Source organism: Alosa alosa, chromosome 1 (genome assembly GCF_017589495.1).
Source record: "Alosa alosa isolate M-15738 ecotype Scorff River chromosome 1, AALO_Geno_1.1, whole genome shotgun sequence".
NCBI classification, from domain to species: domain Eukaryota; kingdom Metazoa; phylum Chordata; class Actinopteri; order Clupeiformes; family Clupeidae; genus Alosa; species Alosa alosa.
The window spans coordinates 9,735,267-9,751,075 of NC_063189.1; the positions used below are offsets into that span (position 1 = coordinate 9,735,267).

At 40.0% G+C, this 15,809-nt stretch overlaps 3 protein-coding genes across 6 annotated transcripts; 2 read left to right on the top strand and 1 right to left on the bottom strand.

Moving 5' to 3' along the window:
• The first annotated feature begins 1 nt into the window (after position 1).
• Positions 2-8,196, top strand: acbd5b (acyl-CoA binding domain containing 5b). 4 transcript variants are annotated; one of them, XM_048237495.1, is made up of 13 exons: positions 2-60; positions 365-470; positions 881-1,001; positions 1,387-1,459; positions 1,539-1,656; positions 2,480-2,641; positions 2,808-3,032; positions 3,507-3,601; positions 4,048-4,231; positions 4,450-4,637; positions 5,456-5,506; positions 6,064-6,173; positions 6,278-8,196. In XM_048237495.1, exons 2-13 carry the CDS (start codon positions 395-397, stop codon positions 6,288-6,290), a joined length of 1,416 nt encoding a protein of 471 aa, XP_048093452.1. In that variant the 5' UTR covers positions 2-60; positions 365-394; the 3' UTR covers positions 6,291-8,196. The 4 variants fall into 4 exon arrangements, with proteins under 4 accessions (XP_048093452.1, XP_048093470.1, XP_048093478.1 ...); XM_048237513.1 differs by having other exon boundaries at positions 2,820-3,032; positions 6,278-8,195; XM_048237504.1 differs by lacking the exon at positions 2-60 and adding an exon at positions 74-205.
• A 1,021-nt stretch (positions 8,197-9,217) lies between these two features.
• Positions 9,218-10,895, top strand: tsen15 (TSEN15 tRNA splicing endonuclease subunit). The gene is made up of 4 exons (XM_048237607.1): positions 9,218-9,384; positions 9,473-9,554; positions 9,634-9,769; positions 10,200-10,895. The coding sequence occupies exons 1-4, from the start codon at positions 9,304-9,306 to the stop codon at positions 10,366-10,368; spliced, it is 468 nt and encodes a 155-aa protein (XP_048093564.1). The 5' UTR covers positions 9,218-9,303; the 3' UTR covers positions 10,369-10,895.
• zgc:55943 (uncharacterized protein LOC406337 homolog) lies at positions 10,896-15,571 on the bottom strand. Its single transcript, XM_048237619.1, has 6 exons — positions 15,449-15,571; positions 13,975-14,109; positions 13,597-13,682; positions 13,319-13,386; positions 12,801-12,861; positions 10,896-12,650 (listed from the first exon to the last, which is right to left on the bottom strand). The coding sequence occupies exons 2-6, from the start codon at positions 14,063-14,065 to the stop codon at positions 12,612-12,614; spliced, it is 345 nt and encodes a 114-aa protein (XP_048093576.1). The 5' UTR covers positions 14,066-14,109; positions 15,449-15,571; the 3' UTR covers positions 10,896-12,611.
• Positions 15,572-15,809: the final 238 nt, after the last annotated feature.

The window sequence follows — 15,809 nt, forward strand, 5'->3', positions numbered from 1 at the left end:
CATATGTTCTTGACAGAAGTAGTGGCAGTAGTTTATCCACATAATATGCCTCAGTCGATGGTAAGTAGCCTACGCTTGATTCGAGTTGGCCTATTTTGCAGTTATTGCACTTGGTGTTAAATTGAAATAACGATGCAGTCATGTTGCGTTTCACCAGTAGCCTATCCGATCAATTAAATTGCAATACAGGTAGCCTAATCAACAGGTAATTTAGACTTGGGCAACAACCACCGTCTTTTAACTTCTTGTAATGGGCTACATTATTTTTTTTTTTGCAGTTCCACAAATCATATTCATGTAACAAGCTTCCACATGTAGTCAAGCCTACTCTCTGTTTACTCTGAACTTACTGTCGCCTCTGTAGAGTGATTTGTAAACTGTCCAAGGTAGTGACATGGCGACTGACAAATCTATCCACCATCTCCGGTTTGATGCTGCTGTAAAAGTGATAGAAAATCTACCACCTGACGGTGAGTGCACCATGGTCCACATTTTGACAGACCCGTTGTTTTTATGAGTCATGGTCATGGGTGTCACTTAAGCCTGCCACTTGAAGAGAAACACCAATTTAAATGTTGTAATTAGTCCAGTAAAAAAATAAATCCTTATAGCGCTATTGCCAATATGAACTTTGAGGAATTGTAGTGAACTTCATTACACACGTAGGCCTATATGCTGTATGTTTATTGCACTAGACCTGTATTTTATTGTATTTATAGGCTAATGCGTTTTATAATTGAATTGTCATAGCCTATACTGAAGTTCTATAAATTTTACTTACACTACGATTCTCAAATTGTGCAGCACATCAGTCTCACATCAATCTGTTAATATACACAACCCACACATTAGACCATCTCCTACTCGTTCCTCTCAACAGGCTCATATCAACCCTCACAAGATATGATGCGAGTGTTTTATAGTTACTATAAGCAGGCTACACATGGTCCTTGTGATGTCTCAAAACCTACTTCCTGGGATTCAGAGGAGAAAGCCAAATGGTAGGCTGTATTACATTGATAATTATTTCTTAATAGCATATTTACATTTAGCCACTTGATCCTTAGTACAAAATTTAATGTAGGCTAAACCATAGTTCAAATAGACTTCCTTATGTTTTTCTCTGTAAACAAATAAGCTGTCAAAATAGCGGGAAAGACATGTTACCACTTCATCAATTTGTTGTAAGAGAAGGAGTGAAACAGATGTCCTGTAAACCAAGATAGCATGTTAAGGCATTTAAAGAGGTGTTTTACAGGGTTCCCAATTATGTGCTATTATATTTAATGAAAAAAAAATATATAGTGAGATAAATATGAATATAATGAGTATAAATGCCTAAATCCCTCACTATAAAATAACCAGTTTATACTCACCTATCTACAGGGAAGCATGGAAAGCTTTAGGTAGCATGACGAAAGAGGAAGCCATGATGGAGTATGTTCAAGAAATTAAACTGGTAAGCCCCTCTTTAGTTTTCTCAGAAACATGAGCATGTTCAGTTTTCTATTCTAAATATAATGTGTCATCCATGACAGATTTTGGAGATATTTCCCGTTACTGAAGAGGTGTCAGAACTACTTGATGTTCTTGACAACTTCTATGAGTTTGTTGACAACGATGGTGTATTAGTGGGATCAGTGGAGTTCATCAGAGGTATGTTAAATACAATAGTGTGATATAGTGTTTTCCATATCAAACTAATGCTATTTATATTCTGTATTCAAAACCACAATGTGTGATATTTGCTCATATGTCGAACAACTCTAAATTTAGGGTTTTGATGTTAAATTGTTTCAGTGGTCAAAATAAGAAATAAGAGAGAAAGAAGAAATGACAAAATGCAGCCAGTTATCTGAAACTGCATCACCAACCACGCCACTGGCATCAGCAGTGGTGTTCTTAATTTAATTACCTTCTAATCCTCTCATTTGAAACAGAAGGCATGAGAGTAATTCCACGTCAATTCAACCAGGGCCTACGCACTTAGGTCTCAAAAAATTCTGAAATTACCAGGTGTACCTATTCTACCCAGGAGACACACTGTAAAATTACTTTTATGTAAGATCAATACTTTCCAAGATACAGCCAGTTTTCAAAAAAAAGAGGCTGAACAAAATCGACACCCCCCTCCCTCTGTAAAACTGGCTGTATCTTGGAAAGTATTGATCTAAAATAAAATAATTTTTTGAGACCTAAGTGCGTGGGCCCTGGTTGAATTGACGTGGAATGACCCATGACATACAGAGTGCTGATTCTTTCCATGGCAACAGGGATTTCAATTTGTATCGTTGTAAACGTAGTTTGATAGGCACTGTGTTATTTAGCAAAAAAGTTTATGACAAAAGGGTACAAATGCTTAAAAACAAAGTCCGTGCTGTTAGGAGTGTGGGATGATGCAAAATAAGGATTTGTGTATGTGTTTGTTTAGTGGAGTGTAATTTCATCATCTCATTTTGGGTATCTGAACCTCCTTCAGAAACTGATAAGAATTTGGTCAGTGGACATATTGAGTTCAACGACACTGAATGTGGAGTGAAAGCAGGTGATGAAGGTGATGATGAAGAAGAAGAGGAGGAACACAGTGGAGATGGACATGACTCTGAGAATGAGATGGAAGTGGTGCTGTTGGAGAAAGAAGGTATCCATGAATTGTAAATGTAATTTCTTTGAAAGTTATTTCAGGTCTGTGGTTGTTTGTGCCTAGCTTTCAGTATTGACTGTCTGGCACCACATTAGTTCCTCTTATGCCATGATTGATTGATTGCACTCTGTCTAGCTCTGTTCCCTGATGTTACATTCTCAAGTCTTGCTTTCAGACTACCAGTGTGTGGACCTTACTGGACCACTGGTGGATGTTACTTGGTGGAGAGGTGGGTCTCCCGTTGATAATGCCAGTGTGGAGAAAAGCAGCTCCTCACTGAGCGATGGCACTACCAGCTCCCTCAACACCCAGGAGGATGAAGAGCTGGCCTGTTCCCAGGAGTCCCCAGCTGAGAAACTCGTCTGCTGCATTGATGCACACATATCCAGTAAGGACAACCACCATGCCTGGGTTGTAGGAATAATTAAGTGAAAGAGAGTCTTTAATATATTTGTGTGTGTGTTTCTTTGGTCTCTGTTTGTGTTTGCATTGCCCTTTGGCTGAAGCCAGTAATGGATTATAAGGTTTTTATAAGTGGTGGTGGTTAAATTGAAGTGCACCTGATCCTTCTCATTGGGGATGTGCTAGTTTCCTCTCTGGACTCTAGTGTGTTTGTCTTTTGGCATGCGGATGTTGCTAGTGGCAAATGGTGGTTGTAGCAGTAGTGGTCAATTAAAATACGCTGATTCTATTAAGTACTGTAGATTTGCTAGTCTTCTTCCTGATGGATTCACTCCAGTAATATAGCATTCCAAGAACTTAATGGTAGTTCATCATTTACCATGATGCTTATGTTAGTCACTGTTGTGCTCATAGTGTCCATAGTGATGTGTCCGTTTGTGATCTGATATTCCCCTAACAGATGACAATGGGGTGGCCTCTGGACAAAGTCACCACACTCAGGCTGCAGATAATGAGGTGAACTGTGACTCCTCAGAACATCCCGCTCCAGAGGAAGTAAGCCTTTCCTGTGCTTTGCTCAGAATGATTACAGGAGGGACTGCACATGAATTACATAATTATATGTTGGGTTTACTCTTGTTCAACCAAAAATTCTAGTTCATGAAACACTTTGTTTGTGAGTTCTATTTTAATCACATGTTTAATCGTTCCTGGCATCAGCATCTGCTGTGGAAAATCTCCCCAGAGATAAATGTACTAGAATGGCATGTAGGCTACAAGGGAAAACGCTTACATATTAACTGAACCAAACAAACAGAACAGAAGAAAACGGGCTGTATTTTTGGTGCAGCTGTAAATCGAACTTCTGGCCTTTTCTTTGCTGTTCAATAAATGGCTTTTGGCTGCATCATCCTCTCAACTGTGTTGCAGTGACTGTATGATCTGACTTCATTTATCATGGTTGTCATACTCTGGCAAATGCTCCCCATTTCCTGCTCAAGGGTGCTACAGTTCCCAGGATCTCGCTGGCAACGCCTGAAGGAGGTCGGGCCAGAAGGCAGAATCCACAGGGAGGGAACAAGGCCGGTCAGTGTGGGAATCAGGAACCAAACCCACAACACAGTCCCCCCTACTTTCAGGCTCATGGAACAGTCCAGCCAGACCAGGGCTCGGTCCAGATGGAAGGTGGGTCTCAGTTACTCTACTGATTATTAGTGATAATTAGGTGAGACTCTTTAGCCATGTGTTGGAGATTATTCATTTAATGATGCATCATTAAGTCAGAGTCATCATCAAGTCAGAATTACTTAATTCTCCATGGTGAACATAGCGTGCTATGGAAAACATGTCATCTTTGATACCTAATATTGTATTTTTGTCCATTTTAAAACCTGGTCCTGTAGGCGGTAGCTCACTTGGATTAGAACCATGTTCTCACAGCGAGACAGATTGCCAGGATGCTCAGAGGAGCAAGCACATTGCCGTGGGAGATATAAACAAGGATGTTGTCATAGCGCTCACACGTCTGCAGGCAGACATGCAGGATGTGCTGCAGAGGCTGAACACACTAGAGGCCCTGAGGGACACACAGGTACGAACATTTTTAAGGATCCATTTCAGCAGTAAAACTTCATGACAATAAAACAGTAAGCACTTCATGACTATAGTTCTGTCTGGTTTCTGGCGCTGGGTAATTGTCTAAACTTGCAACACATCATAGCACACATCATAGTCTTAAAATAATAACTTGTTTTAAACATCCATCATGGTCTAAAATGACTGTCCACAAGTGTGAGTCAAGTTTAAGTCATGTTTAAATATTTAAGTCAATTTTAAATAGCCATCCATGGTCACAAAGGAAACCATAAGAAATACTGACAATCTTACAGTAGAAAAGTGTCATGATGATGTATGATCATCAACAGTGTACAACACTTTTTCTGTGCTTGAAAAGACGTTCCTTAGTTGTTCCTTAGTTGCTGTTCCTTAGTAGACATTGAGGGGAGTGTTCATTTATTTTCATTGTGTCCCCTAGCCTAGGTTATATATATGGCCTGAAATGCCTTGTATGTGAAAAAAAACTTCTTCCCGAAGCACTTTTGAATTTATTTCCTCATCATATTAGTTTATATCATAGATTATTATGGCCATTATTTGAACAGTGAAAATAATAATAAAAGAGTTTTTGAACTTTAATGTCACTAATGCTGATTGTTCAATGATTCATTTGAATTTAAATATTTAAAATACTTTCTCAGCAAAAATTACATATGTGATTAATTTAGATTAATTAATCACAGAGTATGTAATTAATTAGATTTTTTTTAATCGATTGACAGCCCTAGTTTTTCCTATCCTAACCAACATCAGATGCCTATTACACATTTGGATTGTTTTATTATTTTTCAGACAAAGTCCTTAGTACTCAGAGAGGAGCAGCTTATGAATGAAACAAAAAAGGTAACATTATATAGTATAGTATATAGTAAGTATATATACTTTTTTGATCCCGTGAGGGAAATTTGGTCTCTGCATTTTAACCCAATCGGTGAATTAGTGAAACACAAACAGCACACAGTGAACACACAGTGAGGTGAAGCACACACTAATCCCGGCGCAGTGAGCTGCCTGCTTCAACGGCGGCGCTCGGGGAGCAGTGAGGGGTTAGTTGCCTTGCTCAAGGGCACTTCAGCCGCGGCCCACTGGTCGGGGCTCGAACCGGCAACCCTCCGGTTACAAGTCCAGAGTGCTAACCAGTGGGCCACGGCTGCATGGCTGCCCAATATAAGAGTAATACTACAGGATGTGTTGTGAGTGTTTAATGAACTGATTAGGGGTGAACCTTCATTTGTTTTTTAAAGATTACATTGTTTGACCATTGTAAACATCTAGGCCTACCAGAATAAGTAACTGTTAGGCTTGCAACTTTGCAACTTTACAGTTTTGTTCTTTTACTGTAAATCTTGTAAATGAGCATGTCAGACAGAACTAAAGCGGGAGATTTATGTCTGTTTTAGAGGACGTCATGGTGGCCCTTCAGCTTGTCTCCAGCCACTATGTCTCTTGCTATAGCTTGGCCTCTCTTGGTGCATTGGATTGTTGACTTCTACTACCAGCGGAGGAGAAAGTAAGTGTCTTTCCTTACCGTGTGTGTGTGTGTGCATGCGTGAGTGTGTGTTTGTGTGTCCATGTATGCAAATAACAACCCTGTCTTTAAATTTTTTTCAATAGGCAGCTGCACTGATGATTACATGTCATATCATCAGATGATAATCCTGTCCGTTCCTGACTACTAAAAGAAGTCATCTTTGGTTGTTGCAAGCCAGCAAAAGATGGTGCCGGACGGTCATCAGTACTGTGTGTGAGAATAAAACAGGTCATATAGGTGACATCGCACTCTATGGTAGTGTAACGGTAGCCAGCCAGTAAACCTCCCTCCTGATACCTTGAGAGATGTGCTAACAACAGATGCTAGCACCCATGACTTTTAGCCTCTTGCTAACATACCTGCCTCCCAATCCGAGACACTGCAAGTTCATGGGTCCGATTGCAAGTCAGTATGGTATGGTGTGTTGAGCTTAATGGCAGAGGTGTGTTGAATTCCCAAAAGTGTCCGAAGCGCTAACCAGTAGGCCAAGGCTGCCCCAGGGCATGATAACTTCTTTATAGACAGTAATGTGATTTTTAAATATGTTTATCCCATATGTTCATTATAATTCATTGTGTATTTAGGGTCAATGGTAATGTAATGCTTAACTTAGAAACATACACAGTTTAAAAATGGATTTGTTTGTGTCTTTGTTTATCAATAAATGTTTTTTTTTTGTTTTATCCAAGGTGATTTTAAAGGATGTAGTTACAACTTGCATCCACTGCTGCCTGGTCTTTATTGTTGTACAACAATGCCAAAAAGGGTTTAAAGGAGTCATGCCACAAGATAAAAAGAATCTTCTTGGTTTTGAAGATATGTTAAAGGAGAACTATGCAGATTTTTTAGCTTAATTTACCTTACCTGAACAGCTTCAAAGTCATTGGAATGGTTATATGATTTTTTTCGGGTTGAATGGTGGCCGTCTCGTTTCCCCATAGCAACTGTGAGGGGAAAAACCACCCTTGCAACGTTGGGCCGGTGGGCCGGCGGCCTCAAAGACAGAAAGACAGAAAGTCTCGCAGCCATAGCTTGCAGCCTTGCGATGTAATGAATTGCTTTACTGCACTGCACACATACACGCCAGGCACCTGCTAGAACAAGGTAGCGATGGAGTTTCTCAGACATTCGTCATGACAGAACCAGAAAAAACAAGCAGAAAGCGAATAAACCGTTGTCTGAGGAACAGAGAAAGAGGAAAATGGCAGACAGACCGATTGAGGAGTGTCGTAAATCATATACTCTGAAGCTGTAGGGGGAGCTCTGCAGAGAAACCTGCGAGTGAAAAGCGAGAAAACAGCAAAGAAATTGACAAAACTGCATAGTTTCTCTTTAATGTGAATAATTGAAAATTACAATTTTGACTATTTCATGGGAAATATATGTTCATTTTGAATTTGATGCCAGCAACATGTCTCAAAAAAAAGTTGGGACAGGGGTATGTTTACCACTGTGCTGCTTCACTTCTTCAAAATTCTGTAAATGTTTAGGAACTGATGAGACCAGTTGCTAAAGTTTTGAAAGTGAAATGTTGTCCCATTTCTGCTCGATATAGGATTTCAGTTGCTAAACAGTATAGGGTATTCTTAATCATGTTTTTCAAGAATGTGTTAAAGAATGTGTTTGTGTTGTATGTATGCTGCTGAGACCTTGAATTTCCCCTGGGGATCAATAAAGTATCTATCTATCTATCTATCTATCTATCTATCTATCTATCATTCCATGATGCAACCAATGTGACAGGCCTGGCCTTTGGCATTGTTGGACACTCCTATCTTGAGCACATAGAAGTCTGAAGAAGTAGTGGTTTTGATATTTAATATATTTAATATTTAAAATATATATTTTAATATGTGTGTGTAAAAATGTTACTTAACTGGTAGAGAAAATATGTGCTTTATTGGTAAAATGGATTTTGTCTTACTGATCGCTTACTTTTAAGAGTTTTTTGACATAAAGTGAATTTTGGCTTAACAGTTGTATGCCATACTTCCCGTGTGTGCGTGTGTTTCACAAACTAGGAGACGACACATATGTCATCCAACACAAATTCACGAAGTCAGTGTACTTCAACACTGTGCCAGCTTCAGGGTACTGTTCCCACCTCTTTTGGCTTACCATTAAATGATTGACCTCTTTATAAAGCTGAGACCCTGTAGTTTTTAAGGATACAATCAGAATAGCTGTGTGAAGTACTGGCAGAGAGTTACATAAGCTAGAATATTGTTTTTTCTTTCTGCCAGATAACAAGCATCTCTGAACTGACCACATTTCAGCCTTCTAGGTCACTTGATATGACTTTTTGACTGTGTGCAAAAGTAGATCAATATAGATTGGAAAATGAGTACTTTAGACCATTATATGCCAAGGTACAGTATGCGCATGCGTTTTGTAAAAATGTCTTATATGGAAACTTTTGGTTACCCAGAATGCATACTGACAATAAAAGCCTTACTGTGTGGCAACCTCTTGGTGTAGAAGCATAATCCTGGTCTCAAATGAAACGTAACACTTTTCCTGTAGACTATTTGGATTGTATGTCAGATGTTCTGATATAGAATGACTACACAAAATATGGAATAATTACACAAAAGTCTATTTTTGCATTTTCTTTGTTGGTTCAATGGGTGTGTTCATTGGGATTTCTCTTTCTACCAGGTTATCAAAGCCCTTGGTTGAATTCTTTGGAATTCCTAGGTTGATGCACTTCGTATTCCAAGTAGTTTACATGTCTTAGTGACTAACCCAGATACATTGCCTCAAAGTAGTACATTTTTCATGAAAGAATTATAGCCCTTTAGCACTGTTTTGCCAAGATAATTAAGAATTTATGAGGCTTGACACATAGCCTACTCTGAATTCAGGGTTTATCACTAAAGCATACGTCTACTTTTGTAGACCTACTTTGAACAGTCAAATTTCAATAGTTGTCATTAGGCCATACCTACGTGCGGTAGGCCACAATGTATTGACGGGCCAAGTTTCCTCCGAAACTATTTCACAGTCGGACGTAAACACGGTTAATGCTGCGCCTGCGCAGAGTGCTGCATGCGAGATCGGCTGAAATGTGGCTAGACTCTCTCAGCAGCAGCAGCATCGATACAATAGTATGGCTGATGAGACAGTTAAAGAGTTGGATGAAAGACCGGTCTATCGAGACCCTCCTAATTGGATTTTGCAGCACCCTAAGGTAACCTTAAGTTCAATCAAGGTTGGTTTTGGTACACCTCTTTTTGAAAAACAAACAACTTTAGAAAATGCTTTCTCTTATCTCGCAGTATCTCGACTTCATACGACTAGACGTGGGGGATAGTGCTCAGGTACACGCTGCATTCCTTGTCTACATGGATCTCACAGAAGGTGAGGCTGAGTTTTTTTGAAATGCTACTAAAACTAAAATATCTACCTGCTCCAGAAACAACCTCTTATTGTCTTGCAGTACGTCACTGGAAGTGTGTGTCCAGCTTTACCTGTCCTAAACTGGAAGCAGTCCTTCTACAAGGCTATGAGAAAGAAGGGGATGTAGCACAAGCTGTGCTTCCGCTGCCTGCTCACAGAAAACTTAGTCACAGAGAGTAAGAAAACACAATTTTTGTTTTCCTCAGAATACCCCAGCAGATCATTTTCCTCAAAGTCAAATATATACAAGTTAAAGGAGCACCTTTTCCAATGCGTCAGAATAACCTTAGTGAATGTGTCTTGCCTAGCGTGACACATTGTCCATGAATGCGAGACAACACACAAGACTAGAGCTCTTTGCCAATGTGTAAACAGCTAAAACAGAACAGCCAGTGCGCAAAGGCAGTATTTAGCTGTGGAGTACCACTACTAACAATTAGATGATTCCCTTCCCTTTACTTTTAGCTACTTCTGGTGTGTGGTTGTAAACAGAATGTGAGGGTACTCCCTGGTGTACTGATTACCTTCTCATTGTCCCTCCGTGATGCTTTGTGAACATTGTAATTATTGGACTGTGTTTTGCTGCTGTCTCCTTTTGTCACACAGGGTGCGGTGGGTTTTGAGCAGAGGTGCTACCATGCTGCTATGTGCAGTAGCATCAGACTCCACACTAGTGTACCAGAGGCTTAGCAATGGCCTTGTGACCCCTGACCCCCCAGTTGACATCCAAGATCAGGGACGTCGACAGCACCGCAAGCGTAGGATACCTCCCTGAGTCTCAACAGAAGTCATGAACTAATTAATATGAGCTTTCTTCAGTTGCTCCAGAGACATTGGAATTAAAGAGGGTTGTTTCCCGGAGGGCCTGGTATGGACATATAAACATAATGCGGTTGGGAGAACTGCATCCAGTGAGTTGGAATATTAACCAGTGGCAGGAGTATCACGGGTGCGTCATTGTTCTCTTCCTACATTTCAAAATTAAAATTTGCCATTCAATTCTTTTCTAAACTCCTGGGAAAGTTTTGTTTTTCCTCTACGTTTCAGTTGTTAGGAAGTCTATTTTGTCACTTTTGGAAGCTAAAGGCTAATTGGTGTAACCCACTTCCAGTGAGTTATGCTGAGCTAGCCTATCGGGTTATTGCACACACAGAAAGAGAAGGGTATGTATACTCTTATCTAACTCATGAGCTAGGTTTCCCAGAAAGGTGACTCATATGACAAAAGAAAAGGCATAAGTTGTTTTTTTGTGTTCATGTACAATTGAACAGATAATATCCATTAAACACAGGACGGAAAAGATTTAATGCATGTTTTTTATTATTATTTTTAGTAGAAAAACAAAATGAATTGGATGTCAAGCAAGTCTCTTTAACAGATCTGTAGGATTGGCAAGTATAACCTAGATAGAGTATTATATCTAGAGCAGTTTAAGGATTTCACATGGCTGGATACTAAGACATATTACAATACTGTCCATGTATACTTATACATGTTAATGCCGTACTTTGTGATTTCAATACTTGAAGTAAACATTTCAGGTACATTTGGACACACTACTGTGACTTACAGGAATAAAACATACACAGGACTGTATGCAGGACTGGCTTGTATCTTGCATCAAGTAAACCAAAAGACCCCTCACAGCTGATTCTACATATATTGAGCCATTCAGATGATCCAACACTTACCATTGCCATTTACACATCATCCACTCAAATGACCCTTCAACTTCTAAACTCAATCTTGTGTTATCTGACCTTTATTGTTAGACAGCAGAGGTTCTGTAGATACAACAAAGTCATTTTAAATAGTTATTTGGTCCAACATTCTTTGCATGGCAACACATATAGATACTACTGAAGAATGGATTCTAGAACTGAAATGTCCCGATAGTAAAGTGTATTTCTACAGTAAATCGCAGTCAATACTGAACAGCACAAGTGTCCTGAGATTTGCACACATGATCCAGAGGTGGAGCATAAGTTACAAAAAAAGACTAGAAAAAATGTACATATGAAGACCACACAACTTGCAAGATAATGACCAAGTTTCCTTGGAAGGCCAGAGGAAAGAAAAATATCCGGTTAGAAATTCCAACTATCACCTAATATTTGTCTATGAATGAGTGCAGAATGGGAATTTCTTTGGAGTGACAGTAAATTTGCTGTCTTTGAGTGAAACAGAAATACAAGCCAATGATTTGAGAATGATTATTTTCATTTAGGGTGCTGTACTAAATATAAATATCTTGTAAGAATGCAACAGTGCTAAATGGAATGGCATTTATCTGAAATAAAATAACTCTAGTGCTTGGGAACAGTAACAAATATCTGGGGTGTACTCCCTTCCCCAAAAAGGCATCACTTAGTATCTCAAAACTACTAAGAAACAAAAATCCTGATCACTTGCAAAAAGTTCAAAATTAAACATGGCCAAAAAGAACGGTGTCCAGCACTGCCTTAGTGTTCAACAACTCCTCTTTCCCTCTTAAATCTTCTAGATAGGCAGCAACAGGATAAGGCAGGGGCATAGCTAGACAGTCTGAACATGGCTTTTGCCAAAGCTCCATCCCTCTACTCTTCCATAGCCAACTTTGACCCATCTCCTCTCCTGACAGACTGACGAAGCCCCTGAGAGGACACTGCTGAGAACCAGTTGCTCTCTTTGCTTTTGTGTTCTATCCCAACACTTTTGCACAACCTCCCAATAGTTTTGTGTTACCACATAATAGGGGAACATATATAACTATTGAAATGTATGTCAAAGTGTTGTTGATGGTACACAAAACCTATAAGGGCTTCGTATAAAACATGTATCAGCACAGGTGTAAAGAAGGAAGAAACATTGTATAGAATTGCCCTTGCCTCAATGCGTTGGTGGATTAGTGTTGTGTTTGCACCATATTGCTTTTGCTCATCCTGTGAGCGCTCGCAGAGGAGAGGAGACGAAAGTTGGCCATGACGAGAGACCGGGAATCTGGCCTTGAGAGGAAGTGAATAAAAATTCAGAACTGTGCTATGTGACATCCTCTTCCTCTGAGCAGTAGTCCCGCCCCTGGAAATGGAAAATAAATCATGTGGGTCTGCTCTGGAAATGGTAAATGGCTAGACAGCGTCTATAAGCTTTAATACATTGGTTCCTAGAGACAAAATCTCTCCATGTCTACATACTGTTGCAATGGGGTTAAATCAGGTCTTTCCTTACCCTCTCGATTTTCTCATCCAGCATCCTAAAAAACTCCTGCTGGCTCTCAGACGAGTGGATACTGCATGGAATGGGAACAAAATAACATAGAAATGATACACAAGTCACAACAACGGGCACCCTGCCATTACAGTGGATCGGACCACACAACCAAATAAATTATATTCAACTCCAACACGTGACTTAATACTTGAGGTCTGTCCACAGGACTATGGAATGTTTTGTAAACAACATTTTCCCTTTGAGTTTTCACAAAGTTTTACATCCATACACCACTCATCCATACACCACTCATCCTCATCCTCATCCACATTGATTAGCAAAAAAACATAACATCCCAACCTATGTGGTTTTACTCAAACACTCAAGCCACCTGCTACTTTAGCTCATTTCAAACAGTTTGCATGGCACATCTTCTGCTGTCATGTTTATTGCATTGTTTTGATTTTAAGATTAAAAAAAAAAAGAAATGCTCCACTTCCCTATCAACACTGTTGAAGATGAGGTACGCCATTTACCTTATCTTGTTGCCATTAACACCCTGGCTGTCCTTCAGTTTGCCCTTTTGCAAAAGTGTGCTTTTCTCCTACAATAAACCCACAAAACATTGTAAGTCGCTTTGGATAAAAGCATCAGCTAAATGAGTAAATGCAAAACACACAATTGCAATACAATCCACAAACTGTCTGGTAGGACACAACAGTTGGAATAAAAAACACAATATCTACATGTAGTTAGAGGAGAGGGGCTGAGGATGCAGGACTTTGACTAAAACTGTGCTTGTTTGTCATCTTACCAGGTTTTCCTGGTTGCATGCGTTCACTTGGTCCTCTTCACCATGCGCATGCTTGACTTTGTCCACTCCCTTTGCTCTGTATTCTTCTAAATGAAGCAAAAGATAGATGCATAACAAAGAACAGAAGTCATAGAATGAATAACAGCATAACTTTAAAATAGCCATAGGGGAACAGTGAGGGGTTAGGTGCCTTGCTCAAGGGCACTTCAGCCGTTCCAACTGGTCGGGGTTCGAACCGTCAACCGTTACAAGTCCAAAGCGCTAACCAGTAGGCCACGGCTGCCCCACTGCAAAACACTGGCATGTATAATGGCATGTATTAGTTTGCAAGAAAACTGCCCATGGTGAACAAACAATTGATGAAATTGTTTAACTGACCTGAAAAGGCATCTCCATTGCTGTAAGCCTTGCCCTGGCCCTCGTCCTCATTGGGTACAGCTGACAACTGCTTGGCTGAGGTGCAGCCCATCGCCTCACTCCCTGCCGTTAGCCCACTACATCGCAGTGTTAAACCTATAAGAGGCAAAACAAAGTGAAGGAAGAATAACTCAACATGTAAACGCATGTGTGCATTACCAGGTTTTTAAAAATGGACTGTGCATCTTGAATCTCTCCTAGCCTTAAACTTTGAGCAGAACACTTGAACAAGGCTGTTAAGATAGAAATTTAGCTGTCATATAATTCTAATGCAAAACAAACTGCCCTGGAGGCTAATCATACAACCAATCAAATATCCACACACCCATCACATTCAAGCTTTTCACCTTAAATTTAAACTTTGGATGTGTGTTTGTAACCACTGACTGTCATACAGTGCAGGCTCAGGGACTGGCACAGACACCTAGCTTCATCATGGGGAAGTACTAATCAGAAAAAGTGATTAACATTTTCCAATGAAGCATTGCAGACTGCTCTCTGGCAGAGGGTATTTCACAGACAACCCAGAAATGTCTTTGCCCCCAAAGCACGGTGAGAGTCTCTTCCTTTTCAAAACCAAAAACTATTTACAATTTGGACAATATAACGGCTAAACAACCAATTAGCCAATTCACTAATTCACTACTCACTAACGTTTCAGGGACTTATTTACAATTATTCTGAGCATCTTTCGTGTCAAGCTGAAGTGCAATGGGCCTTGTGTGAATCGCTAGAAGGCTGCCAGCCAACCGCACGAACGGACAATATAGCTGGTAAATAAAGGCAAATGTGCCAGGACAGTTTTGGTTTAAAACGAGCTGCATATTACAGTCTTTTTTGTTTTCTCATAACTCATATACCAGCAATGCCTTAATTCAAAAATATTGACTAGAAGCTACTGCCAGTCTGTTCACCACAGCAGCGAGGTGACATGAACCGCACAGCTGGGAGCAGCTGTGCACCCATAATAACGTACAACTTTGGCCTATGCAATTTGCTCTAGCGATTAAAAACACATACGCAGTAGCATATTTCATTGTATGGCAGCAATCAACAAAGCCAAGAATACCCAGAAAGAAAGTATGGCACAGCAGCAATTTGATAGAGATCGGCGCATTCAAGTTAACCCATTATTACTGCAAGCTGCCACACAACCAACGTCAGCTAGCTAGCTAACCCACACCTGTAATGCTTAAAATGTATCCACAAGGTGTTACTGCCTCAAATGTTACAGCAAATACCATAATACCTGAAATCTAGGTAGAAATTTAACAAGAGGCCCAAAAGAAACGAAAGGATGACAACAACAACGGGGGCACAACAAAGAAACAGAAACCGAGGTATTTCGAACACTGTGGGCGCCTCCGCACAGACTGACGTTGCTGAACCAGAAAATCACGATTCATACGCTCACAACAGCATTATTCGTACTTACTTTATAGTGTCTTATTAACAACGTTGCAGTTTTCTTATTAGAAAACCGTAAAAGAGCAGCTCTTACATGCGGGATCTACAACTCGCTCAAACTGTCGCCCGTGTCTTGCATGTGAATTCCAGCATACAGACATTAATAATCGATGGGCCACCTATTCATCTGCCACGGTCTCTGCTATGATGATGAAAGGTTAAACGATTGCCGAAACATTCAACGGCTATACGCAATAAGAATTTACCCAATGTAACTATTTTTGGTGCAATTCAAATTAATGTGTAAACCAAATTAATCCCCATGATTATGCTATATTTTGGTGCTTTCTAGGCATGAGAAACCACTCATGAAATGTCATACTGTACGA